Source organism: Porites lutea, chromosome 4 (assembly GCF_958299795.1).
Source record: "Porites lutea chromosome 4, jaPorLute2.1, whole genome shotgun sequence".
NCBI classification, from domain to species: domain Eukaryota; kingdom Metazoa; phylum Cnidaria; class Anthozoa; order Scleractinia; family Poritidae; genus Porites; species Porites lutea.
This window is the reverse complement of record NC_133204.1, coordinates 1,701,784-1,729,364: the sequence shown is the minus strand read 5'-3', so window position 1 is coordinate 1,729,364 and position 27,581 is coordinate 1,701,784. Positions and strand designations below refer to the sequence as shown.

The 27,581-nt window shown below is 38.1% G+C and overlaps 2 protein-coding genes across 2 annotated transcripts in view; one reads left to right on the top strand and one right to left on the bottom strand.

Moving 5' to 3' along the window:
* Positions 1–144: 144 nt before the first annotated feature.
* Positions 145–22,147, top strand: LOC140935178 (glutamyl aminopeptidase-like). The gene is made up of 21 exons (XM_073384714.1): positions 145–375; positions 1,995–2,261; positions 2,592–2,769; positions 4,445–4,718; positions 5,375–5,495; positions 6,115–6,269; positions 6,896–7,009; positions 7,636–7,770; positions 9,956–10,021; positions 10,811–10,876; positions 11,217–11,398; positions 11,779–11,861; positions 12,905–13,029; positions 13,559–13,614; positions 13,702–13,852; positions 14,904–14,977; positions 17,197–17,307; positions 18,232–18,399; positions 19,774–19,917; positions 20,286–20,367; positions 21,272–22,147. The coding sequence occupies exons 1-21, from the start codon at positions 168–170 to the stop codon at positions 21,431–21,433; spliced, it is 2,922 nt and encodes a 973-aa protein (XP_073240815.1). The 5' UTR covers positions 145–167; the 3' UTR covers positions 21,434–22,147.
* Positions 21,543–27,581, bottom strand: part of LOC140935173 (glutamyl aminopeptidase-like) — a 20,295-nt gene continuing 14,256 nt past the window's right edge. Inside the window, exons 14-21 of the mRNA XM_073384705.1 lie at positions 27,250–27,305; positions 26,653–26,803; positions 26,144–26,217; positions 25,793–25,903; positions 24,755–24,922; positions 23,783–23,926; positions 23,222–23,303; positions 21,543–22,872 (exon numbers count right to left, since the gene is read on the bottom strand). Of these exons, the coding sequence (XP_073240806.1) occupies positions 22,708–22,872; positions 23,222–23,303; positions 23,783–23,926; positions 24,755–24,922; positions 25,793–25,903; positions 26,144–26,217; positions 26,653–26,803; positions 27,250–27,305 (951 nt within the window). The 3' untranslated portion in view covers positions 21,543–22,707. The remainder of the gene's footprint in view (positions 22,873–23,221; positions 23,304–23,782; positions 23,927–24,754; positions 24,923–25,792; positions 25,904–26,143; positions 26,218–26,652; positions 26,804–27,249; positions 27,306–27,581) is intronic.

Sequence of the window (27,581 nt, the reverse complement as noted above, 5' to 3'; positions counted from 1 at the left end):
CTTTAGCAAATTTGACATTCGTTAGGTATTCATTTTTCAGAATCGGAACCAAAAACGTTATTCTAATGAGTTCATAAAATTTTAATTGAGGCTATTTGCATACTAAAGATAAAAGCTAAATACAATACTGATGACCCAGTAAAGTTGAGACCTTGTTTTGGTATAAAATGGACGAAAAACCTCTGAAGGGAGACTCGTTCGTGGTACGAGATTCCCAGCATTATAGATCCGACGCAATAAATGGGAGATTTGTAGCTCGAGGTGTAATTGCCACTGTTATTGCCTTAATCATCATACTTACCATTTTGGTTATTGTTTTGGGCTCTCTTCTTGGAAAGGCAAGGTCTGGAGGCGAGGTCGACGATAAATGTAAAGGCAAGTGGCTGTTATCTTATAAGCTGGCTCATCCAGCCGCAGATGAAACTAAGATGTACGTTGTACTTAACAGTTGTTACAAACGACGTTCCACAACGACGTTTCCAAATGTAGAATTTCACTGCATGTAGTTTTCTAAAGTTATAATCACACATATAGATCATGAGTTACAGAAATAATCATGAACGGAATCTAATAATCACATACTACCTCACCCGGCTACTGATTTGCTTCACATGCGCTATTAGTTTAGAAATTAAATAACCCTAAGCTGCAAACGAAAGCTATGTATTAATTAAATTAAATGAGGTTGCTGCAGTAGTACAGAAGTAACTTCATTTCAGAAACGTTTGACTTATCACAAGTGCCTTGTACACGGTATTCCCAAAATGCCGCATATTGATTATTCCTAGCCCTGAAGCTTATCTAGATAAAATACGGCTTAAATTTGCTCACTCGCTTAAATATTGCCTCAGTTCTAGAAAGGTTTAAGTCCCCGCAAAAAGGTTACCAGAATCGTTCTGTACTACAAAAGGGTTTTATATAGTTGGCAAGAAATCAAGGTTATCTGTGACCCTATGAGGACATATTCAGCTAACATTGTGTAAGAAACTGATGAGCGCACGCCCGCCTTTTTGATCTCCATGTTAAATGCTAGATCACGCACGCTTCATAGTATTGGCTCAAGATAATTAAGTGAAAAATTAGTATGAGGTATTGATTGTCTCTCAGCTCATGTGTTTTAAAACGTTTTTTAAAGAAAGTATTGCTTATTTGCTAGCTTTTCTCGTTGTTTCCTCCTTTCTTTCCTAAGCTGTCTATCAATTATCTTCTTATTTGCGTCTTATCTGTATGCCATTTTTAAAGTTCTACCTTATTGGCCAATTCAGTTTTTAAATTTTGCACTTGTATCAAATTCCCAACTGTACAGTTTTCATACGACATGTATTTAAATTGTAACGACTTTTCCTTTCTTCAGTAAATTCCCTGCAAAAGCACGGCTTGTAATTGTCCGTCCGAAATATCGGGAAATCTCTAGTCGCTTTTATCTTTGCTGTAATGGCTTTTAAGTTACTAGTGTTTTGAGGTAGTATTCAAAAGATTAAATTTAGATCTGTATACAATGACCGTTCAAGGATTCTTTATCATTTCTCCTATTTTAAGTTTCTTGGAGAAGAAGCCGGATCTGGATTGCAAGTCTCAGGAGATAATGAAATGCATGCAATTCAGTTGTTGTTTGTAACGTTTGAAATCATGTTGTGGAGACATAAATATTCACCACGAAGCCGGAATTTTGTCACTCATTTCCCAAGTTCCATAACGAATAAGAACGCGTTGCTAAGTAAAACGTTACTAACAAAATAGCCTGTGCCAGGCTCTCAGATAGTATAGTGGGAACGTCCCCAGCCCCAGCGCGTTTTTCGCATTTCTTATCACTGAACGACTTTCCACCACCATCTAGGAGCCTGGAACAGGCTACTAACAAAATGAAGCAGCCAGCCGTGACACAAACCCTTTAACTCCCGATTGCTAAAGAGAATGTTGATCAATTTTCAGCCAATGAGTAGACTTAGTTTCTTTAAAATGTCCAGTGACATAATTTTCCTTCCTTTCTTAAGAACTGCTAACAACCTCAACGCCGCCGCAGATTCAAGTTTCAACAGTTGACCCGCCTACTCCCGGAACAGAGCCATGGTGGAACGTACGCCTTCCAAAACATATTATTCCCAGACACTATGACGTCATCATATTCGTTGATCTAAAGAACTTTACGTTTCATGGTAACGTAAGCATCTTAGTTAACGTTAAAGAGCGGACCGAGTATATATTGCTTCATACTAAGGAGCTAGTGGTCACTTCAGTGGCAGTTTTCCGATCCTCTGGCGGTAAGTAAAATGCTATGAAGTAAGTAAAAATGGGACACGGTTGATTAAAAAGTTTCTTCCTCTTCTTTTCGGTCAAGTGAGGGTCCTGATTAATGATATGGCTACAACTATTGGCTATATTTTTTTCCCGCGTGAGGAAAACTTCCTATCTATGTCTACCAGACTTTGCTTTGTATTCCTGCAAGGGATATTGAATTATTTATTAGTAATATTGTGAATACATGATATATGAAGGAGCCCATCAAGTGTTAATAATGATGATGATGATGATGATGATGATGATAATGATCGATGTTGAAGATGGTATTTTTTTGTGTTTTATTGCCTCAGGTGAAATGGTCGTAAAGGAGCACTTCTGGTTTAAGACGAACCAATTTTACGTGATCCATTTAGAGTCCTGGTTAGAGTCGGGAGAGTACATTATAAAAATGGTTTTTAAAGCAGATTTGAAATCAGATCTAGGAGGATTTTATAGAATGGAGTACAAGCGGAACGACGGGACAATCACGTAAGAGCTTGAACTTTCCTTAACTTTGCACACCTTACAACCTGTAGCTCTCACATCATCGCCTTTCGTATACCACCTCTGACTCCATGCATTGTGAAAGCATTTGGATTCACGACTGAATTACTGCATTGAACTTTTTGTGTTAGTATGAGCCCGATCCATCAGCCAAATTCTATCATTATAACACATACTATCAACGGCAAACCTTACACTGCAACTTAAACTTTGAGTGATCAACGGATATTTTGTTCTCACCGTATTTCCTCGCATAAGCATCCACGCTCTAATAACCATCACCTCCCCCCCAAAAAAATATATATATATAAGCGCACACCTCAAGGCCATAATATCAAATTGAAGCGCCCCCCTCTCCTACACTTTAATAAAGAGAAGGTATACAAGAAAAACGGCTTCTATCTTCGACTACAGCGGAATCTGTAAAGGAGCATAGTTTCTTTTGGGTTAATTAGTCATTTCCAGTTATATCTTTATCCAATAGCTTGCAGAATTCCTTTATGTGCGTTATGTCTTAGTTTAATTTTCGTCCCATTGCCGCGCTCTCTCCAGTTTGTTTAAAGAGCTTTAAAGGAAAACGTAATAATCGCCCCCATCGATTAAGCGCTCCCCTTTGAAGAACCTGTACAACCCCTGAAATGATCCAGAACCTAAATGATTCCCAAATGGGCCCCGAAATGATCCCAATTCTATATGGAATGATTTCCTGCCACAGAGTTATTACAAGTCAGCATTTCACTACAGTTTATGTGGAGTTTTAGCGCTTTTTGTCGTCTAATCGCTTTTATATCTACTTTCGCATCTTCAACACTATTTTAAAATTTTAAAAAGTGTTAAAACACCATTTTTAAAATTCATTATCCATGCAGTTTCAACACACTTTTTTGGAATTTAACACTTACGCAGTTTTCTCCATAATCACTTGAGTAATCATGCTAAAAAAGGTTATGCATTAAGATATTTAATTTCTTGTTGTTATCAGTTGCAGTTCATGGTGTTACTATTGTGTATTAAATAATATTTTCCTTAAAATCCAGTTCAAAGTGTAATCCCAAATTAAGGTCTTTAAAGAATACGAGCGAGTGAAGATTATTAGTGAATGTTGTACACTTTGTTCGATCCGTAGTTCTAGGATATCATTCCATTCCTAAAATCAATTGGGGATCATTTCGAGGTCGACGCAAGGAGAAATGGGTATCATTTCGGAGTCGATTGGGGGATTATCTCAGGGTTGGGGATCATTTCGGGTGCTGTACAAACAGCTCCGCATGCATCCTTTTAGCTGAAATTTGAAATAAGCGCTTGGGCGCTTATTCCAGGAAACAGGGTAATATGGCCACGGCAAGAATAAGACTGCAGATACCTGAATCTGAATACGGGGTCTGAATACGGTTAGGAGTCCATGTGCTTAAAAAATCAGTTGCAAGCACGGGCTATAATCTTATTTTTTACGATTCATTACGTTCTGGAAAGAGTAAGAATCCTGTAGACATTCCTGCGGTGTTGTAGCCCTACATGGAGTTTGCAGGTTTTCATAGCAAAATAATGATCTTAAGGTCGATAATGTTAGTCCATGATAATCAAATATAATGTTTTTAACATTTCTCAAACACTTTGCATGAAATGCATTTGACTTACTTTTTCTCTCATTTCATTTTAGACAAGTTGCAGCAACTCAATTTTCTCCAGCGGACGCGCGGAAAGCATTTCCGTGCTTTGATGAGCCTGCCATGAAAGCGACGTTTAAAATGACAATCGCTCATGATCCTATGCTAACTGCTCTTTCAAATATGCCTATTTATAATCACTCCAAAGAGATGGGTGGCTGGAAATACAGTGTGTTTCAAAAGTCTGTTGTTATGTCTACATACCTGGTAGCTTTTGCCGTTTGTGATTTCGATTTCAGAGAATTCATTCATAAGAACGTAATCAAGGTAAGTCACTGAATATGGGTGATTTTATAAGTAGGTGGAGCATGATAGTCCGGGTGAGCGTAGTCCTGAATAGGACATGTTGAAAGTGGCTGACGTTTAATTTCGACAACCTTTATGGTAGTCATCTTCAGAGTCAAAGTGACGGTTGTATCACGTCAGTTGATGGTACATGTAAACTCTGGTTATTGACCTGATTGGTCAATGAAGCCGCGATGTTAGGTAAGCAGTGATGTCATTGGCTATGAAGACTCGAAATGTCATTGGTGCGTTTCGATTCGTCTTTTACATTCACTATCTTTCACCGGACAGTAGTAAACGGATGAAAAAGGGGTTTTTAATATCGAATATTTGCAGAAAACTGAACGTCTACAAATTTATACAAGAGCATTATTTTCAGTTACCATTCCTAATTCACTGACTGAGTGACACCCAATTTTTTTCAGACATTTTGAACAAATCGCGGGTGTCTGATATTGTGACACACTTATATTCTACCCTAAATAAGAAGGGTGAACTTTTCATTTACTGAGGAACTTGCAATTACCATATCAAATAAGTAAACTTTGTGATTGTCACAGAGTTACCTGATGAAATACAGGTGTTTTTCTTTCCCAAAAGAACCAAGTGTCAAGTGCCTTATATGTGATGTCTTGTAGGTAAGGATATATGCGCCTCCAGAGCAAATCGACCAAGCTGAGTATGCTCGGAAAATTTCTGACAGACTTTTTACTTTCTACGAGGAATACTTCGAAATAAAATACACGTTACCAAAGTCAGGTGAGTTAAGCTTTTCATAGAGAATTAAAGAAGTTATGATTGAAAGACGAATCCGTTAGCACAGGATCTTTGCCTCTTTCTTATTGTTAAACATATACGAAACTCTCTTTGCTTTGAATCCCGCGTTTCTTGTTCTGGTCTGTGCAACGATAATGATACATGTTGCTAACATCGTTTATCGCGGAAAGGTCGTAACTAAGGGCGCTTTCCAATAGTCAGAATTGGCCGGCCGGACCATGGCCGGACAAGTCATTTTCACAGTGAAAAAATGCTTCTTCAAAACGTTTTTTGTTGAAAAATCCTCTCCTTCTTGCATACTGTTTAAAATTTGACTGATCTGACTGAATAGTTATGATTAAAAGTTAATTTCTCATCACGACAGGAATGGTCTGGCTGGTCAGTTTTGACAAATGGAAAGCACCGAAGCATATTTGTGCAATTTTTGTTGTCGTGCATCAGTGTGTTATTTCCTTGCCGTGCCTCAAGAAATTTTGCACCAAATAGTTTGGTTTGCTCAATAAGCCGGTGCTTATTGAGTTTATTTCTGCGGTTGGTAAACGTTTGCAACTCAATAGTTTTCTTCCGTTTCTAAATAGTTTTCCTTTTACTATATTTACAGATATGATTGCCATCCCCAATTTTCTCTTTGGCGGAATGGAAAACTGGGGTCTTATAACTTACAGGGATTGGAACCTTCTTTTTAAACCAAATGCATCTTCTTCCGCTAATAAGCAGAGAGTTGCTGAGGTTGTCTCTCATGAGTTAGCTCACCAGGTAATATATTCTCTTACCGTGCCTAATTGAAATAAAGACCTGTAGATTTTAAGACGAGGCCGACTACGAGGAGGAGATTTTCTCACACCTAAGTAGCACTTGCGCGTGAGTCAGCCGGTCATTTTGGCGGGAAAACGGGATAGCCGCCGTCATTCTGCGACGATTTTTAACGGGAATCTCGTGTCAGCGGAAATGCGTCGATGAAATGATAAAAGTTTTATCATTTTGATATCGGAAGAGGGCTTAACCTCTTTCAATAACAATAAAAAAGTCAACTTTTCTGCACTGTATAAATCAGAAAGATCTGATTTAAAAGTGGGGCCGTTTCGGTGAGTAAAATATATTCCTATCTTTGGGTCTAATTTGGCCCAAAAATAGCCTTTTGATTGAGCTGTTTTGGCTCCAGGAGAGGCTGAATTGACACTTTAGGGCTGAAACGTAACAGATCTTCATTTTCAGTGTGGGGAAAAAATGCATAATCCGGGGTATCTATTTTTCGAGAATATGAGAAAAAACTTAACTTAAGTTAAATCTCGTCCTCGCATCTAAAGGTCTCTAATCTTTAGTAAATTTCCTCTACATAACTTTTTAACTAAGGCTTATCTTTAGTAATAAACAATTTGCAGTGGTTTGGAAACCTGGTGACAATGGAATGGTGGGATGATTTTTGGTTAAACGAAGGGTTTGCAAGTTTTATGGAGTACCCAGCGACTGATTACATTCATCCAGAATGGAAGATGGTATGTCTTTAACACAATAGAACTGCAAACAGTAGCCTAAAGGCTTGAGAAACTGTAAATCCTATTGTCGATTACCAAAGTTGCGAGGATTTCAAGATCGTCATCTTTGAACGTGAGAAGGGGAGAATCCCCTGTGTATTTCAGTGTAAACCTTGATTTTTTTTTTGCTGAGGCACATTGAAGTTAGAAAAGTGGCTTTTATCAAGGTGTCAACCTTTTTGCAGCTGTTTGTCGCTGATTAGCGAGTTTTTCGATGCTCAAAATTGCCCTGTGCAAGAGTTCCCAGAGTTGTCCATAGTTACACCATAAATACTCGTCACTGAGCATGCGTACATTTTCAAATCTCGTAGTTCATGCTCAAAATTGAATACTTGTCTCTGAGCATGCGTGCATTTTCAAGTCTTGTGGTTCACGCTCAAAATTGCCCCAAATTTTATTTCACAGATTGATACTAGTTAGGGTATTTGTTTCCGTTTCCACTCACCAAATAAGAAAATGAAGCACATTTGAAGGCCTCTTCGCAGGAGAAAATTTAAAAAAAGGATTTTTTGGGAAAATATAAATCCAAAGAAATCGAGTCTTTTTAAATTTTCTAAAATAGTCTCCAACACGACTTTTATCATTAGGATGACCAGATAGTCGTTCTTGATCTGTCGCTAGCATTCGCAGAAGATGGCCTGGCAAATTCTCATCCAATCAGAGTCCCTATAGAACGACCAGAGGAAATCAGCCAGATCTTTGACGCCATCACCTATGAAAAGGTACATACAAAATGATTATATGTATCTACTTACATCCGCATTTTTTTTCTTACAATAGGACAAACTCAGTGGTCTAATAATTCCCTTACTAGAAATACGTATCTCGCCTGACTCCGTCGCGGAACTCTTTACTTATTAATAATATTCGTTCCCTCCTGAGGACTAGGAGAAACCGTAAAGGGGCGGCGGAATCACGGCTGTCTTGTTGATTTGTTAACATTGCCAATTACGATTCCTTAAGGCTATAGAACCTAAAGTTATCGAAAAGTTACTTGTAAACGACAAGCTCAACAAGATACACGTAGTTTCCACCACTCCTTAGACCTGGTCCCGACCAGATCTAAGGACCAGTCTTTACCTTGTAGAACTGCGGCACATATCGTTAAATCATCCGCATATTTACATAAACTAATAAAATCATCCTGTGAGATATCTAAATCATTGAGAAACATATTTAAAAAAAGGTAAGGGCCGCTAACACTAACCTGACAGCTGGTGCCCTTATTGACCGTTCTCCATGACTCCTTAAAAGTGTTGTGTATACCACCCTCTGTTGTAGTCTTTTAGAAAATCTACATACAGTTTTATAATGTAAGGATTAATAGAAAGCTTCTTTAATTTTGCAGCTAATAAGTTTTTCAAACGCTTTACTGAAGTCGTTAGCGTATAGAGACGGATAGAAATACAGTCCTATTCAAACGTTCACCCGGACGATCATACTCAACCTACCTTTTAATTGACTCCTGGGTTCAAACCTTTCTCAGTTATTAACAGTCTAGGTTGTCCAAATACCTCTGAATTGTGTGTTGGATGGCCAATAACGCTCCTGTGCAATTTCTCCTCTCTCTGTAAGCAAATTGGCTTGGGCTAAGGTGTTTTTCCACTATGCTCTTAGCGTGAGTCCCGCAAACGACTTTCTCGAAAACCCGTACCATGACCAAGGGGACATTTATTCCTCAATAGTCACCGTTCTCTTGAGGAATTTTAACTTTTGGGTAAAGGGTTGATGTTAGCCTTTTTCCAGGACCGAGGCCACGAATGCGTGGAGATACAAAGATTCCAAATCCTTGCGATGACAGGTGTGAGTATTTTCGCTGTGTTCCTTGCAAATCCAGAGTGGATCTGGACCGATAGCGGCTCGCTTTATTTTTCTGAGAGCGTTCCAGAATTCATGCTCGGTTGTCTCAGGAATATTTATATTGCTACCAATAGCAATAGGTGAGGGGTTGACGTAGGTATCATCCATACAGAGTGTTCCAAAATAATCATTTAACTGTGCCAAACTTTCGTTATCGAGAGCCGCGATACTGTGAGTTTTACAAAATGCGGCGATGTGACAAAGAGTCAACCTCTTTCCACCAGCTACAGCTACCTAGTGGGGCAGTAAGCAGGTGCCTCATGTTCCCACTAGCACTGATCAAGTGAGAAATACTTTCGTTTAAGTGTCCCAAGCGATCACTATTCGAGCTGGAGATCCTGGCCTCAGTTTTGAGGAGCGATCGCGATTTCACGAGAGGCGACCTCCACGGTGGGTCTCGTGAAGACACATTGACGTTTCTCAGAGAATAACAGCTATCCATGTGGTCATGAATAATTAACTCAAGTTTGGTTACAGCCTTGTTCACATCCGTAGCTTGAAGGACTTCTTCCCAGTTCTCCTAACGAAAGTTTTCGGTGTTCACGCGATCGCGGATAGAAATTTTACTGTGGATTGGTTTTAACTTCAATCCCGGAGGAAAAATAGCCGCTAAATAGTCAGTTTAATTAGCATATTCAGAAAAGGGTAACATTTTTGTTTTGTCCAAACAAGACTTCCCCTTGTTGGGAAGTCAACAAGCGCACTGAGATCCGACAAAAGCTGCATTTTACTAAGATCGAGTTTATTCACGTTGCCACTGCATACAAAAAAACCGTGTCTGGATTGGTGTCAAGCGCTTTGTCAGCCAAATCCACTATGTAATTGATGAGGTCAAGCTCACTGTACATGTGTTTTGGCGGATGGTACAAACCACAAAGTGAAAGCCGATGTCCCGAGGATAAAAAAAAGAGCCAAACAGATTAGTTCGATTAACTTTGAGTATTGAACGTTTATATTTCAAATACTAAACTTTGAAGCTCAAGTGCAAACGTTACTGAAATACATTTTCGACATATTTTCCGTACAATTTTCATGTCTCTCTTTTAGAGTGCATGTATTCTGCGAATGTTAGAGGCTTATCTTGGTAAAGAGACTTTCAGAAAAGGATTAGTGGTGAGAAAATAACTTAATTAAAATATATATAACATCGTAATGATGATCAAAAAAGGAAGTACTGTGAGGTATAAACCAAGGGAGGTATAAGGACCGTTGGTATAAAGTAATGTTCGAGCGGTGATTTATTTTAAATAAGGGCTTCGTTCATGCAGGATTATGTAGCTCGGTTCATAGAAAGCCCTTCATTCAAACCCAATGGTCGCAGCTTTGATTTCCTAGATTGAGGTGTTTTATATCCTGTGAGCAAAAGGTTTATCTTTTGCATGGCTGTTAGCGTTTACGAAGTCGTTCGCGTCGCTGGTTTTACAAAGAAACCCGCTACGCGACTGATAAGCGAAGCGATCGACTTCGTAAATGCTAAAAGCCATGCAAGAGAGAAATCCCTGCTGGTGTTTTAAAGCTTGGGCCAAATTATTTTCGCGTAATGGTTATAACCTAATTTGGTCGTACAACCGAGGCGATTATCAGTCAGAGTAAGTTTCTGAATTCACTGCCCGTGCCTCACAAAAGGCTTGACATTTACTTGTCAAGATGACAACTTAAATAATCCTCGGTTGGTACTTTGTTCTACTGAAAATAAAATACATTGGCAAATTAGGTTGTTTTGTCTGTTTTTTTTTTTACAGCCTTATAATCGACAGTTTCTTTCCCACATTATTTATGCCCCACGAGATAACCAATACTCAGTGAAGTCATGCCAATAATTCTTGCAGTAAGACATATCAAAGGGATTTGAAATGGTACTGTGTGTTCAATATGGTTTTGTTCCATGTTTGATATTTTCAGCGCTACCTCAAGAGGTTCGAGTTCGCCAATGCAAACACGCAAGACTTGTGGCAAGTCTTAAGAGAGGTAAGTAGGTTGGCGCTGGAGCGTTTCGCGCATTAACTTTAAATATCGTTTTTCTCGCAAAAACCGAGGATGCATGACATCTTTGTCGAGGTGGTCCAAGAATAATTGCAGCTAAGGAACTAGTATTAAATCAAAATAAAACTAACAATGGCCAAACGTGCGCTCTTCTGGTAGGGGTTAAGAACAAATTGTCGACTAGAAAATTTGCCCCCTGGCCTTGTGTCAAAAAAGAACACAAAGTAACAATGAGATCATTTTCACTACTTTGAAGCTTGGAATAGCTATCATTGCCTTGACTGGAACATACTCCATTCTAAATAATTACAAATTGTGCGTTTAGGAGAGCTGTGTCCAGGATGGATGCGTGGATGTCAAGCACATGATGGACACGTGGACTCTTCAGATGAACTACCCAGTGGTCGAAGTCCGACATTCCAGCGGTGACCAGTACTTAGTCTCCCAGGAGAGGTTTCTTTACTACACTGAGACCAATACAACTTCCAAATATCAGTCACCATTTGAGTGAGTATAGAATGAATAAATAGATTCCCGTTCCCGTACTGTTGATATCAGGGATTTAGACGGTCTGCAACGCAGGCTAGCAAAAGGGTACTCAATGTAATAGCGTATTTTATCAAAGTAGGGGGGGGGGGGGGGGTACTCTTTAATGTTTTGATTTACACTTGAAAATTTTTTCAGTTCGACATGTAAGCTCGGTGAAGTGTGCACGGAGTCCTATAGCTAAGAACTATGAGCAAACAGTCATGGTGATGACCCTACACACATAGTACATACAGGGGCCGATGAGAATGTATATACTATATTCCCCATAAGTCACCGTCACGGATGGAACTGCTCCTTATGTGCTACTGTTTTACTTACAGTTTTATGTTTTCTTGCAGTTACAAATGGTTTGTACCTTTCACCTACATTACATCGTCCTCGCCAGACAAAATTATTTCCAAAGAAATTAATATGACATTTGGTAAGTGGAATCATCTTGTTCTAGAACACACCTTTCTCTCGCCTTTTACAGCTGTAGCTTCTTTTAAGTATTAGGAAAATCTATTTCGAGTTGACTTGTAAATGAAAGGGGAAGACACAATTTTGAAATAACTCACGACAAGACGAAGAAATCTCGTGGAGAAAGACAGAAAATCATAGAACTTTTTCACATGACGTCACGGCGGCCATATTGGTGTACAAAACAATGAAACGGCGGCCATGTTGGTGTCCAGAGAAAATGCTTTGGCGATTGAATTCTTTTAAAACTTTCTTTTGTTCTAAGAAATTTACATATATAGCCTTTGGTCATGTGGGTGAAAAAAAAATATATTCCGCACATTCTAAACGATAAAGACCTATCCTTGCAAAAAAGCTGGATTGTTTTTCTTACTGTTTCTTCATATGAATGGTTCGATACTTGCGACAGATCCTATGACCTAAATGCGTTTGACAGTCTATGTCTTAGGTTGGTTATTTTCAGTGTGGTTAACCTTGTATTAACGGAAAGCAAAATCTTCTAGAATGAAAGACTTGCTCAATTGGGGTCCGTTTGCCGGGAAATCAGTGCTACTGGGACGCTGCACAACTTGGACGTCCCGGCCGGCTAAGGTTTCCGTCCCAAGTTTAACCTGCGATCAGGCGTTTTTTTTTTTTTTGCTTGTTTTTTTTTTCAAGGGCGGACGAGGCGAGAGGAAAAAAAAATTAACGCCCTCTTCCCGTGAGACATCAGACATATAGGGATAAAAGGGAGAGGGCATGATCTCAGGCTATCCCAAGTTCAACTCCTGGGTCATGATTGCAAAGGGCTAACTGGTTGCAAACCTCCGTGCTGACGCTCTTAGTCTGTGTGGGAGGCCGTATTTGTTTTTCTCCTACGAGTTGTGGATTTAACCCTGTTGTATTTCCTCAGGTTATTTGATTATCGTTATTTTAATGGAGTGACTTTAATTTAAGTTAGCCAGAGCAGCCAAGTGCACTTCCACTATCAACAAAGAATGATTTGGACTTTTATCTATACTTCAGAGAAAATAACATGGGATGGACTCGGATGGATCAAAGGGAACGTTGGACAAAAAGGATTTTACCGGGTGAACTATGATGACAAAAACTGGGATGCGTTGGCCAGTGCTTTTAACACTAGCCACAAGGTAAAGCATGTTAGCTTGGAAAGCTTATGTAAATTATGGTTCCAAAAGCAATGAATCAACAGTTTCTTACTGAAAGTTAATGTAGGCCTCAATTGCTTGCTATATCTTAATACTCTAAGTTATTTTGGGTCGACTTTAGGCTCGATAAATTGTTTAAACTTTGCAAGGATCACTGAATTATGTAGGTTCGATATTTTTTTATTATTGGCAGTTTACCTTAGGTTTTACAAAGCGTGGTTAGTTGTGTATCAAAATTTTCCGTAAAAGGTGCCCGTTATTATACATTTAAAGGCCGAACAACGAAAAAGCGCGCGCACGTCCTTGATATTTCTTCCGCGCTGCCCCCCCCCCCCACCCCCCAAAAAAGGCGCTTACTACGCAGGTTATCAAAGAAATTGTTGGAGGGGTCGTTTCGAAGCTGATTCAACTATTCGCTCTTAAGGAATGATATCAGCTTCTATCTTTTGTCATGATATTTACGCGATGTGATGATTGTTTTGAATTGTTTTTCACTTACTGATATCCGTAGGTGTTAAATATCTCAGACCGTGCTGGTGTTATTGATGATGCGTTTGAACTAGCAAGGTAAGGTCCACTCGGTTCTTCTGTTATAACCATCTGGCACTTCAAAAGGTGATATCAGTCAATTCCCAAATTGTTTTTGTATTGTAGGAGTGGTAAACTAAATTACACCAAGGCACTGGAATTGACGTCATATTTACAAGCTGAACAAGAATATGTTCCGTGGGAGGCAGCCATCAAGAGCTTTAACTTCATCAGAAGCATGTTAACACCTACCAGACCCGCCTACAAATATCTGCAGGTGAGCATAGCCTTTTTCTGCACTCATTCAACAGACTGGGGTGATTTACTTTATTTATGCAGTTAGTAAACCGTTTTAATCGTTTCTGACATATTGCATTGGGCACCGAAGGTTTATTAAAAAAGCTGAAATATTGTTAGAGCTATCATCATCATCATCATCATCATCATCATCATCATTGTCTTCGTCATAATCATCTTTTTTATCAGGTTCCACGTCATGATCAATTAAATGTCTTCATTACTCCTCAGTAGCCTTTTCAATCAGTTCAATCTCTCTTCATCAACGAAATATATTGCATCCCATAAGTCAGTCATGCTAATTTACTCGACAAAGAACTGTAGGGAGGCTATTTTCACTTTTATTCACCTAATCATTTGATTATTTTTGTAGAAAATGCGCGATATAAATGTTAAATATTATTATTTTTCTTATTCTTATTCTTCTTCTTATTATTATTAAAAAAAAAAAAGACTAATATTTGCGTTTCTTGGAACGTTTGCATCTGTTATCATCATTATCTATTATGTCTATATCCGCGCAGCAGGCGTAGGTCGTTTGTATCTGTTGTCTCTGTTTGTATCTGGATTCAGAAGGAATCCATCAGGAAAATGAGTAATTTTAGTTTTCAGTGGACAAAAACCTTTTACCAGAATAATTTGAACAATATCGCATTCTTTTTTACATTTTTCAAAGGCTATAGATGTAATTACTATAGTTGTCTGTAATAACACCAAAGAAAAATTTCTTATGAGTGCCTGAGAACAAAATGACATGTTACACTTGAAATGTTTAGAATGTGCCTGTGTTTTCACAATTTTTTTGAAAATTGGCATTTGTTTTCCCGGGCCCCCATGAGAAATAGTCTTTAGTGTTAACACAGATAACTAATTATGTCTATAGCCCTTGAAAAATGGAAAAATGAATGCGATATTGTTTAAATTATTCCGGTACAGGATTTTAGTCCACTGAAAATTAAAAGTACTCAATTTCCTAATAAATTCCATATTTAGTTAATAACTCATTTGTAATTGTTTTATTTCACAAACAGAAATACCTGCTTTATCAAGCGCGGCCTATTTACAAGCGACTTGGATTTACAGACGGAGGTTCTCACCTTGAGACGTAAGTTTGTTTATCATTTGACGTTTTTTACATTTAACAAAACAAGGTCTTACATGTTGCAGTATGTTGCGCAGTATCCGGACACTTCAGTTTAAGATTGCAATAATTTTCCTTTGTTAATCGCAAGAGCTCTGAAATTTGGCCCAGAGAAAATCTATCTAATCCTTAATATGACGAAAGACAGTTTAACTTTTTTGCCTTTGTTTCCATCGCGAAATAAATATTTTTGCAGAGCTCCTATGCTGCCCAGTATCCGGACAGCTGGCCCAGTATCCGCACACAACAATAAGAACGTAATTGTACATAAATTTCGACAGGCAAGCGACTTATAAGCTTCTCTTGCACTTGCAAAGTAGTCTGGCAATCGATTCCAAAAATATAACCTAGCATCGTGAAATAAAACACAACAAATGACTGGGGTATGGTGGGGAACGCGAGCGGCTGGTTTAAAAATGGTATAATTCTTACTTCCTTGTCTAGGAACTTTTTCACTGATTTAAGGAATTAGGCATTCGTGGACATGCCTAAGCCGCAGTTTGCAAGCTCAATTAGCCAATCTGCAAACGACTTTCTTTCTTCATTTTTTATTTAAAAAAAAACTTGGGGAAGGGACCTCAACCCGACGGTCAAAGGTCACTCTCCTATTTAGTCTGACCTTCAGTGATGTTTTCTTCATGCTCAGTCCCCACAATAAGCCTGCTTTTCTAGTACTAATTCCTCCTTCTTTCACATCTCTCAATCCCTTTGTGAAATTTTTCAGACCGTTGCAGCCCGATTCTAGCAGTCACAACCGGGGAAAGTATGAGAGGGCGCGATCCATTCAACCAAAATTCCAACCGGTCCGACCGGGAAAAGAGGACCACCTCAAAAGGTGGACCCGTTTTTTCGAAACTTTTCCGGTTGGACCGAGCCGATCCATTGAGTTTTGGACCGAAATTTCCGGAAAGTTTGGTTGAATGGATCGCGCCCAGAATTCCAGGTTCAACTCAGACGCTTTCAGTTATATACAGAAAATGTAGTCACGCGTAACAAACCGTGCACAGGAAATCGAGTCGCCTCTGAATGAGTGAAGAAAATTTCCATACGGAGTTGAGTAGAATTACATTTTACGACTATATCATATATCCTAGGCTTTAATTATAGTTACTGATATGAAATAAATCTTATCCGGATAATGTACACAGCTAATTCATCGGTTCTGTACAGCAAAGAAAAAACTGTCCGAATACTGGGCACATGACATCAAAACTTAGTGAATGTTTCTGGCCTCCGTTATTCCAAAAAAATCGAATTTCAAGAAGAATTGATAAACTTTCTGAAAACCTGACTTCCTTAAATATCTTCACTTTAAAAATAAAACAGTTTCTTTGAAAATATCACACATTACCCTCCCTTTTCTGAGCAGCACTAATTTTACTGCGCAGTAAATAGCGTAAATATTAGCCATGAAAAGTTTACTCACCTGAACAGAACGGCGTCTTTCGCGACTGTTTCGCAAGCTTTCAAGTCGCCAAAACTTTCATCTTAAAGCTGAAATGTTCAGCTTTCATTCAAAATACTTCGTTTACCGAGAACTGAAAAAGGGCGCCTCAAAAATTGAGTTTTTGTTTCAAGTGTCCGGATACTGGTACCGTCCGGATACTGGGCAACATACTGTACACTTCTTCTTTGAATCATCAGGGCTCACTGGTAGCAAGCGTTTCATTAAGTTTGAAAATGGACCATTATACAAAACCATGTTTCATCCAGTCTTTCAAGAATTACAGATGTACCTCCACAGTGAACTTTAATTACCGTTTGGCTTCATTAACCTAGTCTAACTTAAGAGGCCTGACTAGCTAAAAAACGAAGAAATTTGGGTAGTGTTCAAGCCAACACTCTTACTAAGAGCTGAACTTCGAACTGACAGTTTTCAATCTTTTCAATAGTGTCCACTTTTCGTTATTAACTCATTTCAGAAATTATTGTTTTTCAAACGCACCTCAGATTTTGAAACCTGATATATGCTTTTATGAGCATAATAAAGCAGCTAATTGCTGGAACTGAGGTAGATGGTTTTATCTCGGGTACATCTCCTTTTTTTTTCTGGAAGACCCAAAAAGCGGGATAAAAAGAACGTAAAGGAACGACCAGAATCTGCATCTTCCTTCTTCGATGCAGATTATGTTGGCTTCAAGCACACGGCTTTCTTTTTCTTTAATCTTCACTTCCTTTTTCAGTTTTCTGCGTCCAGAAATCTTGGAAACTGTTTGCGCCATGGGAGAACAAACGTGCCTGTCAAATGCCTCTGAATACTTTCATAGATGGATGAGAGATCCAGTAAAGAACCCGTGAGTTGATTTGTTTTTTACACTTTCTAACCGTTCAGTTGTTGTGGCGTGATTCTTAAGTAAAAGGTCTAGAAAATTCTGGAAAACACCAGCTGCGCTTTCCGTTGTAGCTGCTGGTTTCAAAACTGAGGGATACTCCCTTTTATAAGGCATATAATTAGGTATGTGCTGTCCCAAAGGGTATCGTTTTTGCGCTGTTTTGATTTGAAAACGGGTATGGTTTTCGAGGGAACTACAGGAGTGTATGAACGTTTTTATCGTTTCAATTCCAAATGAATAGAGAAAGAGAAAAATGCGAATTTGAAATGAATTTTAAGAAATCTTTTCTGTTATTGTTCTTATCTAACCGAATGATGACATAATATCTATGGGCCAGTGGCCCGTTTCTCGAAAGTCCCGATAATTAACGGGCCCGGTAAGCTGTCTCCGTTTACATTAAAGATCGAGGTTTCAATAGTTTTGCATCTAAAGTGATAAAACTGTCAGTTAATGAAACAAAATGGAGTAGTTTGCCAGCCAGGACCCGCGCTCTTATTCTTTATATTTCGATTTGAATATTTGATTTCGGGCCCGTAAAGTTACCGGGACTTTCGAGAAACGGGCCCCAGGCCTGAAAACAGGTATGGATTTTAGAGGCCAGGGGCCCTGACAGTTTTATCACTTTAGATGCAAAACTATTGAAACCTCGATCTTTAATGTAAACGGAGACAGCTTACCGGGCCCGTTAATTATCGGAACTTTCGAGAAACGGGCCCCAGGTCTGAAAGTGGGCGTGAATAATGACATTTTTGGTCTGAAGTAGAGTCAGGGTTTAAAGAACTAGGCAACACACCCTACCAAGAATTCTCAAGAGTAACCCCCCCGGTTTCAACACCAAGTCACGTCGGCTTCAAAGGTAAAGAAAAGTTATATTTTAATCTTTAGAGTGCCAGCTAATTTCCGATCACTGGTGTATTATTATGGAATTGCTAAAGGCGGCCGTGAAGAGTGGGATTTTGCGTTTGATCAGTTGCTCCACACATCTGTAGCTTCAGAAAGCGCTAAGTTGATGCATGGTTTAGCTGCTTCTAGTGAGCCTTGGATTTTGAGCAGGTAAATCTAATAAATTAAAATATTAGGTAAGAGTCGTTTGGTTTGTCAACTGTGTTTATTTTATCTAGTCAGTCACAGTCAGTGAGAAGGTCAGTAAATCAGTCAGTCAGTTAGTCAGTAGGTCAGTCAGTAAGCCATTCAGTTATTCAGTCAGTCAACAGGTCGGTCTAGTCAGCCAGTCAGTCAGTCAGTCAGTCAGCAGGTCGGTCAAGGCAGCCATTCAGGAAGTTAGTCAGTGAGTCAGTCAGTCAGTCTAGTAGGCCACTGAGTCAGACAGACGGTCAGTTAGTCAGTCAGTCTACTCAGCCAGTCAGTCAGTCAGTCAGACAGACAGTCAGCAGGTCGGTCAGCCAGTCATCCAGTCAGTCAGTCAGTCAGACAGACAGTCAGCAGGTTAGTCAGACAGTCAGTCAGCCGTTCAGGTCCAATCTGTCAGATTTGCTAATTCTCATTCACAGCCAAGGTTTGTCAGTCCAGTAGTTTAAGGCCTGGGTCTAAAGGGTTTACCTGTGGAAAATGATTTATTGGCTATATCTTCGGCACAGAATTAGGAGCTGAATGAAAAATTGCCATACAAAGAACTTATCGTCCTTAAATTATAAATATTGTGTTAATAAGTCATGTGGTATGTCACGTGACCATTTTCTTAAAATCGTAAATAATTGACAAACTGGTGGGGGGTTTGAGAAAAAAACTTAGTCAAGCAATAACATTTTTCTCATTCATTTAGTTCTAACACTTCACGTTTGGAATGACAGTTCATTGCGCTTCAATAAAAAAACTATAAGGCAAAACATCATTTTAAATGCCCAAATATAATCTTGAATTATTGAAAATTTTAATTTTAAACTTCGCGTACCTTCGTTCCAAACGTAAAGAGAAATGTATGTTTACCCTCTATCAGAAACTCCAATTTATTTTGCCACTGATTCGCCAATTTCTGTCATTTTCAATTTTTGGTAAAAAGGCACAAGAAGACCTCAAGATTTATTTTCGGGGAAAAATTCTAGAGAGAAATATTGCCAGTCAATCATATACTCCGAACACACCTTTGACACAGGCCTTAAACTCCTTGAGCAGTTACTTCCCTTAAACGCTTCAGCGGTGAAGTTATTCCACATTATATAGGCATCAGTGAAACGTTCCTCTCAAGATGATTTTTAACGACGACCCTCCGTCAATCAGTTTTAGTAAGAATAGAGCCAGTTCTTTAGCAGTGACTGCTAACGTAAAACAGTGGAAGAAATTGTACGTTAGCAATCATTGTTGATTTACCCTCTTGTCAGACAAAGGCAACTTCACAGTTCGCCAGGAAATGTTAAAAGATTGCCTGAATAAGTGAACTGCAAAAACATCATGTCTTAATCGTTTCAGGTTCCTTCAATTTTCTTTGAACTCCACACTAATCAAGTCATCAAACACTCCGTTAGTGATTGGTAAAGTTGCAGAGAATAGCCATGTTGGAAGACAGATAGCTTGGGACTTCATATTAAAACACTGGAATATACTAGAAAAACGGTTGAGTATTCTCTGGCCACTAGTACTTTTCTCTGTTTATTTGTTCTCGTGATAGGATTTTTCTGCTGTGTTTGGTCCATAACATGGAAATTTGCTACATTTAAAAGTCTACATCTAAAATATATAACCACAAATTTGATTTATTAACTAAGTCGGTGAAGTAAATTGGTCACCGTAAAGAGATTTTTAAGTTCGAAGCAAATCTGAAAGTTTCCGCCACTCCATACAATGACTGAAGTACAGCAGGGACCAGCTTTGGGCGTCCGATTTCAATGCTTCAAGGCAATTCTTCCTTCGTTGCAATTGCTTTTCACCTGCAAGGGGGATAGACGTTCTGGTGTGTAACCTTTCTTCTCGTTTGATTGTAGGTATGAAGAGGGTTTATACATTCTATCTGGCATACTAGAATCTGTTACTCGTGGTTTTGCAAATGACTTTCAACTTCAGCAGGTCAGTTAATAGTTTGGAAAACAGATGAGATTTTTTCATGATGAATATACTCAGTTAAGTTCCAGTAAAAATTCGTACAGATTTTCACCGAATAATTTTCACCTTCCTTTCTGTGGAATCAATATTTGTCCTTTGTTTTTTGTGGTGAAATAAACTGACACTGAACTAAACTGAATCATCTTCTGCACTGCTCTTTTTTCGTGTCTTTAGGAGCTCGATGGGTTGCTTTTCATAAACCATTTATAGAGAATTACTTTTACACACATACGACGAGTCCAACACTGAGTTACTAACTCCAGTTATATGATGTATCGAGTTCCCGAAATCGTTTTGTTCCAATAATGATGAGCTTTAGAATCACGTTTACGAAAAAAGGCAAACGTAAGATTTGCAAATAAGAAATGAGCAGATAAAACGATGCAAAGTATTAAATTCATAACGATGAAACTGGCGTGAAACTACTAATATTTTTGTGGAAGAAATGAACAGTAAACGACAAGTAAAGGGACAACTTTTTCACTTGGTACAAATTGACGTTTTACTGTGCGATTTCTCGCGCGCTGATTGGTCGAGAGCCGTGGTCAATAAGAGTACCGCGGAAATGACGTGATGGTGGCCCGATTTGTGTTTTTCTCTTTCTCGCGCGCGCGATTTTCTGACAAACTTCAACGGAAGTGTACGTCAAAACTTTCAATGTTATGTTAAAAAACAAATCGAGAACAATTTTCCATGGCCTGTACTCTTATCAACCATAGAAATGGCCGGTATGAAAGGTTCAAAACTCAAGAATACAGACCATGGAAAATTGTTGTCGATTTGTTAATTTGCCGATTGCTGTAAACTTGATAGCCTAAATCTCTGTAACATAAGAAAAATAAACCTTTGTGCGTGTAATTTTTTTCAGCTCCTGAGTTTTGTCAAAGAACTGGATAATGGATCTGGTTTGAGTAACCAGTCTTTGTCTCAAGCAGTCGAGGTGGTAAAATCTAACATAGCCTGGATTAAAAGGAATGAAAAGGACCTGGAAAACTGGTTGGAAACGTTTCTGTCTAAAAAAGGACTGTGATTGACGAATCCGGAGTCTAATGAAAACTGTGAATGCTTAGAAAAAAGTGACAATTTCGAATGAAATTTTGCCTAGGTACTAAGCATTCAGAAAACGATACCCTATGATGTTTCCATTAAATCATGATTTATTATTTCGGTTCTAATGTAATGTTACTTGAAAACAAGTAGGTCACTCAACAAAGGTAATCAGGCGTTGAAAAGCTAATAAAACCAAGTAATTATATATGTAGAAATCCTTAGTTGAAAAGGAAATTCGAAAATTCATTTGTGCTCCATTTAGAAGTATTTTACGAAAGACTCTTCAAGTCCTTCTCAATATTTCAGCTTCCAGTTAACAATTAACCAGTGTGGCAAGAGATAATTGTTCCCCGGTGAATCTGGGAAGCCAAGAAGCTGCACTGACTGCCTCATTGGGTCGAAATCAATTCCAACGACTTTAGATATGTTTATGAAGCATAAGTATCTTAGTAAGACTTTGCTAACTGACTACAGTTAGTCTCACGAACTTAGGAGAGAACATCAGCTAGCTGATGTGGTCCTGAAGAATCGTCAAACACAATCTTTTAAAAGTATTTCCCATTTAAAAGCTCATTCATTTAAAAACCTAAGAGACTCTAGGATTTTGTTATTAAACCTACAAGCTTGTTAGGTAAGCTTAACCTGTTTTTCACTGTTTAATTTACAAACAATAAAAAGGAACGTCCTTTTAATATTAGCTTGTTTCTTTTTAAAGTTATCTTTGACTTTTGGTTGGAAAAGGGAGCATAGACGAAACGAGAGTCCGAAAAGGTTTCCGGGTTATTGGTTAGGTGTCACATGACCTCTAAGTAACCAATAAGCATTTGCATTGTTGAGGAAAAATTCTAGCTGTATAACAATACCTTTTTACGTCAGACGAGAAAATTCACCATTAGGCCTTTTTTGAGAGCAAAATTCTTCGCATTTCCTCTCTTTCTGCATGAGTATAAAACGATAATTACAAAAAAAGAGGTTTGGTGGTGAAAGTTATTCGTCTTACGTAAAATGAGATAGAGGATATTGTGATAGGTCACTTTCGATATATTAAAATTCAGCATGATGGTGAGTCTTAGAGGACCTAAACAAAAAAAAAATGAATAAACAATTATGAATAAACATGTTTATTTGTTTTCTTTGTTTGTGTCCTCTAAGACTCGCTATCATGCTGAATTATAATATATCGAAAGCGTCCCATGAACATTATCAACAGCACATGAAATGAAAAGACTCTGAATTGATTTGGGAACAGTCGTCCTAGTTATACGGTATATTATTGGCTTGAAGGAAGTCCTTTAACCAGTTGCCAATATCTTGCTCGTGGTCTTGACGCCATTGAATGTTCGCCTTAACTGTTTCTTCGGCCTGTTGTTGAGCCCGCGCTCCTGAACCAGCGGGGTGATTCTTGTTAAAGCTTATTAACTACCAAAAGAAGAAAGAAAGCATTAGTTGTTAGTGACCGCTTAAGGCCATCACAATATTCTCAAGGAGTCGAGCTTAAAAAAAAAAAACATTCAAAACTTATTTTACATAAAATCTGCCATGGCAATACAACATGATTTAAAAAAGACATTCATGACCCAGGTTAACGAAAATATCATGCCATTTTTGTTCCAGGGACAATTGTGTTGACATAGGAGGCGACTTTGTCGTTTGGTTTTGTTGCGTAGTAAAAGCCACTTTAAAATAATGTTGGCCATCATTTTCCTCATCGACTGACGCTCAAGAAAAATGTAATTGTTATTAGCAGTTAACAGTTATTTTTACTCACGTCTTCGAGTTGGTATTCAGTAGCAAATCCTTCTGTAACTCCAAGAATTATCTTAGATATTGTGTAAAATCCTCCACCAAATCTGGTAATCAAAAGGAATTTCACACGGAAATAAACATTGAGTAATATATTTATTGGAAAAAAAAAGAACACTACTGCAATAAGAACTCATTAAAGGATTCATCAAGAAAAGTACCAAAGAAATTTGAAATGAGTGTCTGTAAACCTGACATGAAAGGAAAATTTTTAAAAAAACCGTTTGTAACACTGGCTAGCGTCGTTTAGTCTCAGCCCCTACAATTTATCGCTTTCTGTTCGAGAATGTTAAGGCTCATATCACTGTTGTTATCAAAAACTGAATCATTGGATAATGCAATTCAAGAGCTCTGATTGGCTTAGCCATCATGGTATATGACCTACTATATCATGCACTCTAAATATGGTAACTGTACGCGTCTGCTCAAAATTAAAAACAGACTGAAAATAGGTTTTCGGGAGAAGCAAATGACCTTTTTTATTATTTAACTACTGACCAACAAACGTAAATTCAAAAGTACTTACTTTTCCATGATAAAGTCCCAGTTAAGTTTGATAAACTGCCACGTCAACTGCCGGCCATAAGGATTGTGGGTGGCGACGTTTAAAATTACAGAACGAGTGTCTTGTGTTCTGATCTTCTTTGGACGCACGGAATATTCCAAGTACCTAGGAAGAAAACTCGCGGAAATAACTCAACTCGTTCACAAGAAAAATGATAATATTGGGGTTTTCACTGTCACGCAATCAAAAATTTAATTGCAAACCATTCAATACAGAAAGTCAAGAATCTAGGAAATAAAAGAAGATAAATATTCAAAGAGCCTCGCCAAGCCGTGTGCGAAATTTCATATGAAAGATATTCGGGAAAACGTTTTAACCAAATTTTAAAGCTTTGTGTTTGTGTCCCTTTGAGGGGCACAAATATGGCCGCTGGAAACCAACAGAAACATCTGTTTTTGAGTTTTCCTACTAATGCGTGAATTCGTCGCTTGAAAAACTCATAAAAGATTAAAGTGATGTTTATTCTCAGACAAGGAATGTTTAGATAGCAAAATCTCCCAAAATTGGTAATGTTTTTAACCCACATAAGAGCCTTAGTTCCCGGCCGCCAGCTAAATGCCGCTTCACGCAAAAGCCTAGAATTCAAACGTCCTCTATCGCAAAACGAAGAACCCTGTAACACTATGGAGTCATTTCCTGTCCGTAATGTCCGTAAGTAAGAAAAGCGATAGATCTGAAGACCAGATGCAAAATATTGTATCAATCAATTCGCAAACAAGGATAGGTTATTGCGCTCTAGTCGTCGCTAGTCATTTTATACCAATTTATTTTTTTCTAGTCAAAAGAAAGTTTGCAAAAAAGGGGTAACTGTGGTCAGCGGCATGCTATATACAATGAAGCAGAAAATAAGCGTGATCTGTTGCGTCAAAAAATTATTTTTCTTGATGCCAGCGGAATCCACGCTTCATTTTCCTTTCGACGCAAGTACTGCACCTGTTCAAGAGCCAGGGTTCACTTGCACCGGCCAAACCAAAAAGAAACTGCTGTCTTTCGCTTGCAACATATGACTTTTGAAACTGTTCAAAGAGAAAATTCCACTCCTTGACCCCACCATTTCTTACACCATAAAAGTACACCAGAGAGCGCAGGTTTGCTGGCACGCTGCAAAAAAAAAACAACAACAATAAAATATCAACTCCAAGAGTGAATGATGGAGTCTTGTAATTGTAAGGTGATCGGTTTTAACTTTCTTTTCAGTTTGTGGACGGAAAAGTTCCGTTCTGTGGATCATTCAAAAGCAACCTCTTTGGCATCCCTCTCACATGATTCTAATTGTTTCCAGCATTTTACAAAATAAAATTTGAAAATTTTACGGAAGTTTGATTTTGGCCACTATTGGGAAGAAAAGCTATTAGGATTAAAGATGAGAAAGATAAAAGGTCATGTTGTCCATTTTGGAGGGAGACACGTTCAAGGGATAATTTTAGCAGGAAAATGAGGAAAAATTTGATCCCGCGACGCTACAAGCATAGACTCGACTCTGGGGATTTAAAAAAAAGCGTGTCTTCGCAACACTAACATTTTTTTATATTTGCGAACAGTGTTATTAACTCATCAAGGCGTCAGCTATTAAATAGTTATCACATAACAGTTTCCCACATAAATATCTAACAGGTAACACACTTTACCCATAATACTATGAAAGTTGGCAGATGAAACTCTTATCTGCAAAAACTTAAAGCCTGACAAAGCCACTAGAGGATTTAATCTCGTAAAGTTCAAAGATTTTAGTTGCTCTGTAGTGGAACAGGCCCAAAACTGATTTGGTAGCGTACATCCAGCAACAGCTTAAGCCAATTTGAAAAAAAGGAAATTCTAAGTTTTCCACTGTTGCAGATAATTGGAATACACAAAGACAACAACATGTAGCATAGAAACGTTGCATGGGAGTGGATAAGCGTCGCGTATATCTAAAGCTGCACTATTAAAGAACCGCTTTAAATTCCTGGATCAAGGAACGCCTGCACTTACGGATACTGAACGGGATCTTCCATCCACTTGTTGAAATAATCAGATGCATTCTTAAGACATGACGCTTCTCCCGCACTGCACATCACGCTCAGTATTAGGCTTCTTTTGTACCTGCAAAACAAAACGATTTTAATTTTAAAAAATTCTCTTCCCGGTTTAGCTAAAGATAAAAATTTAGCTTTCAGCTAAAGTTAGGGCGGATCATGATCTGGCAACATCAAGTTAGCTGCTATGATGATGAGAAGCGTCTGAGCCGAGAGCCGTAGAAAACTTAATAAAATATGTCTCTTGTCGCCTCGACCAATAACGTTCCTGTTTTAGACACGTATAGTGCTACAACCAACAACTTACACATCAAGATGACTTCCGCTGTCTTTAAAACCAAGTTTTGCATACTGGGTCCTTGCTTGAGACTGAAGGTATCTCTAAAAAATGTACAATTTTTAGGCATAGTATTACATTCTATTCGGACTACGTCATTTACTTTTTAATTAATAGTTTAATTAGTATTAACTTTATCATATGGTGTCTATTTTATATTCTGTATAACATTTGTGACCTGATATTTTGATGCTCAAAATTAATGATAAACATCCGTAATAGTAAATGACAGTCAGTCCTGCATTCATTAATGAAGCGATACTTCATTACAGCCAAACGAACATATTGTATGCCTTCAAAGTACACCAAAACTGCCCAGAGTGAGCTGTAATCTTTAACTTGGTTATTTGAAAGTTTCATTGTCATTGTTCATTATCCATCCGACAAGGAATAAAATCAACTGATCTATTTTGCAATTGTCATTTTTAACCTTGGGGTTTCTTTAGGAACAAAAAACAAAAGAAAGTCGTTAAACGTACCTTTAAGTACTTAAAAGCCGGACTTGACTGAGGTAAAATCCTTGAAACAAACTTTATGTTGTTGTCGAGAGCTGCCCAAGGTACATATTCATCCTCATTTTTCAAATATTTGGTGATTCCCAACGCTACAGAATACTTAAGGTATCCACCTCTGGAGCGAAGGAAGTAAAACGTCAAGTTAATAATTACTAAATGAAGTACTGACAGACTGCATCTGGTAGTAGTGGCGGTGTGTACTAGCCGATTATATGAGAGTAAACTCTATAGATTTTGATAAAATGAGCTAATAACATATGAAACCTTCTCAGTTGTCTAAGCTAGGCTAACATCACCACGTGACTTCATGACATCATACGAAGATGAAATTACGTCATGATTCCAAATGACCGCCATCTTGGATTTCAATTGCGTTAATTCTTGACCGTCAAGAAATTACAGAAATAGGGTCATCCATTAAGCAAAGTTAAAGCTATTACCAAACGATATTGATCATCTTAACTTAATAAATAAAACCCCATTATTGAATATCAAGTTTTGCAAAAATTCGAAATTTGAATAAACAGCTGACTATTGAAATTTAAATTAGATATAGATTACCTGGCGAGATTGAAAGCATCGTCAATCAACCCTGCTCTATCTTTCACAGAAAATACCTGCCAAGAATATTCGGTTGACATTATAGTTCACATTTGCATGTAACTTATGAAGAAAAACACTTATTTTTATTTTCGTTTCCACAAATAAAGTCTAGGTAAAAAAAAGTACCAGAAAGCGAGCAAGCCTTCTTTCCCAATTACTGTAAACTAAAGAACTGGATCTATTTATGCAAGAGCATAATCAATCAGGAGAGAGCTATACATAGAGTACTTTAGTTTTGAATAATCATGTACTGAATAAAAAGGCAAATGTGATTACTATCGAATCCGACG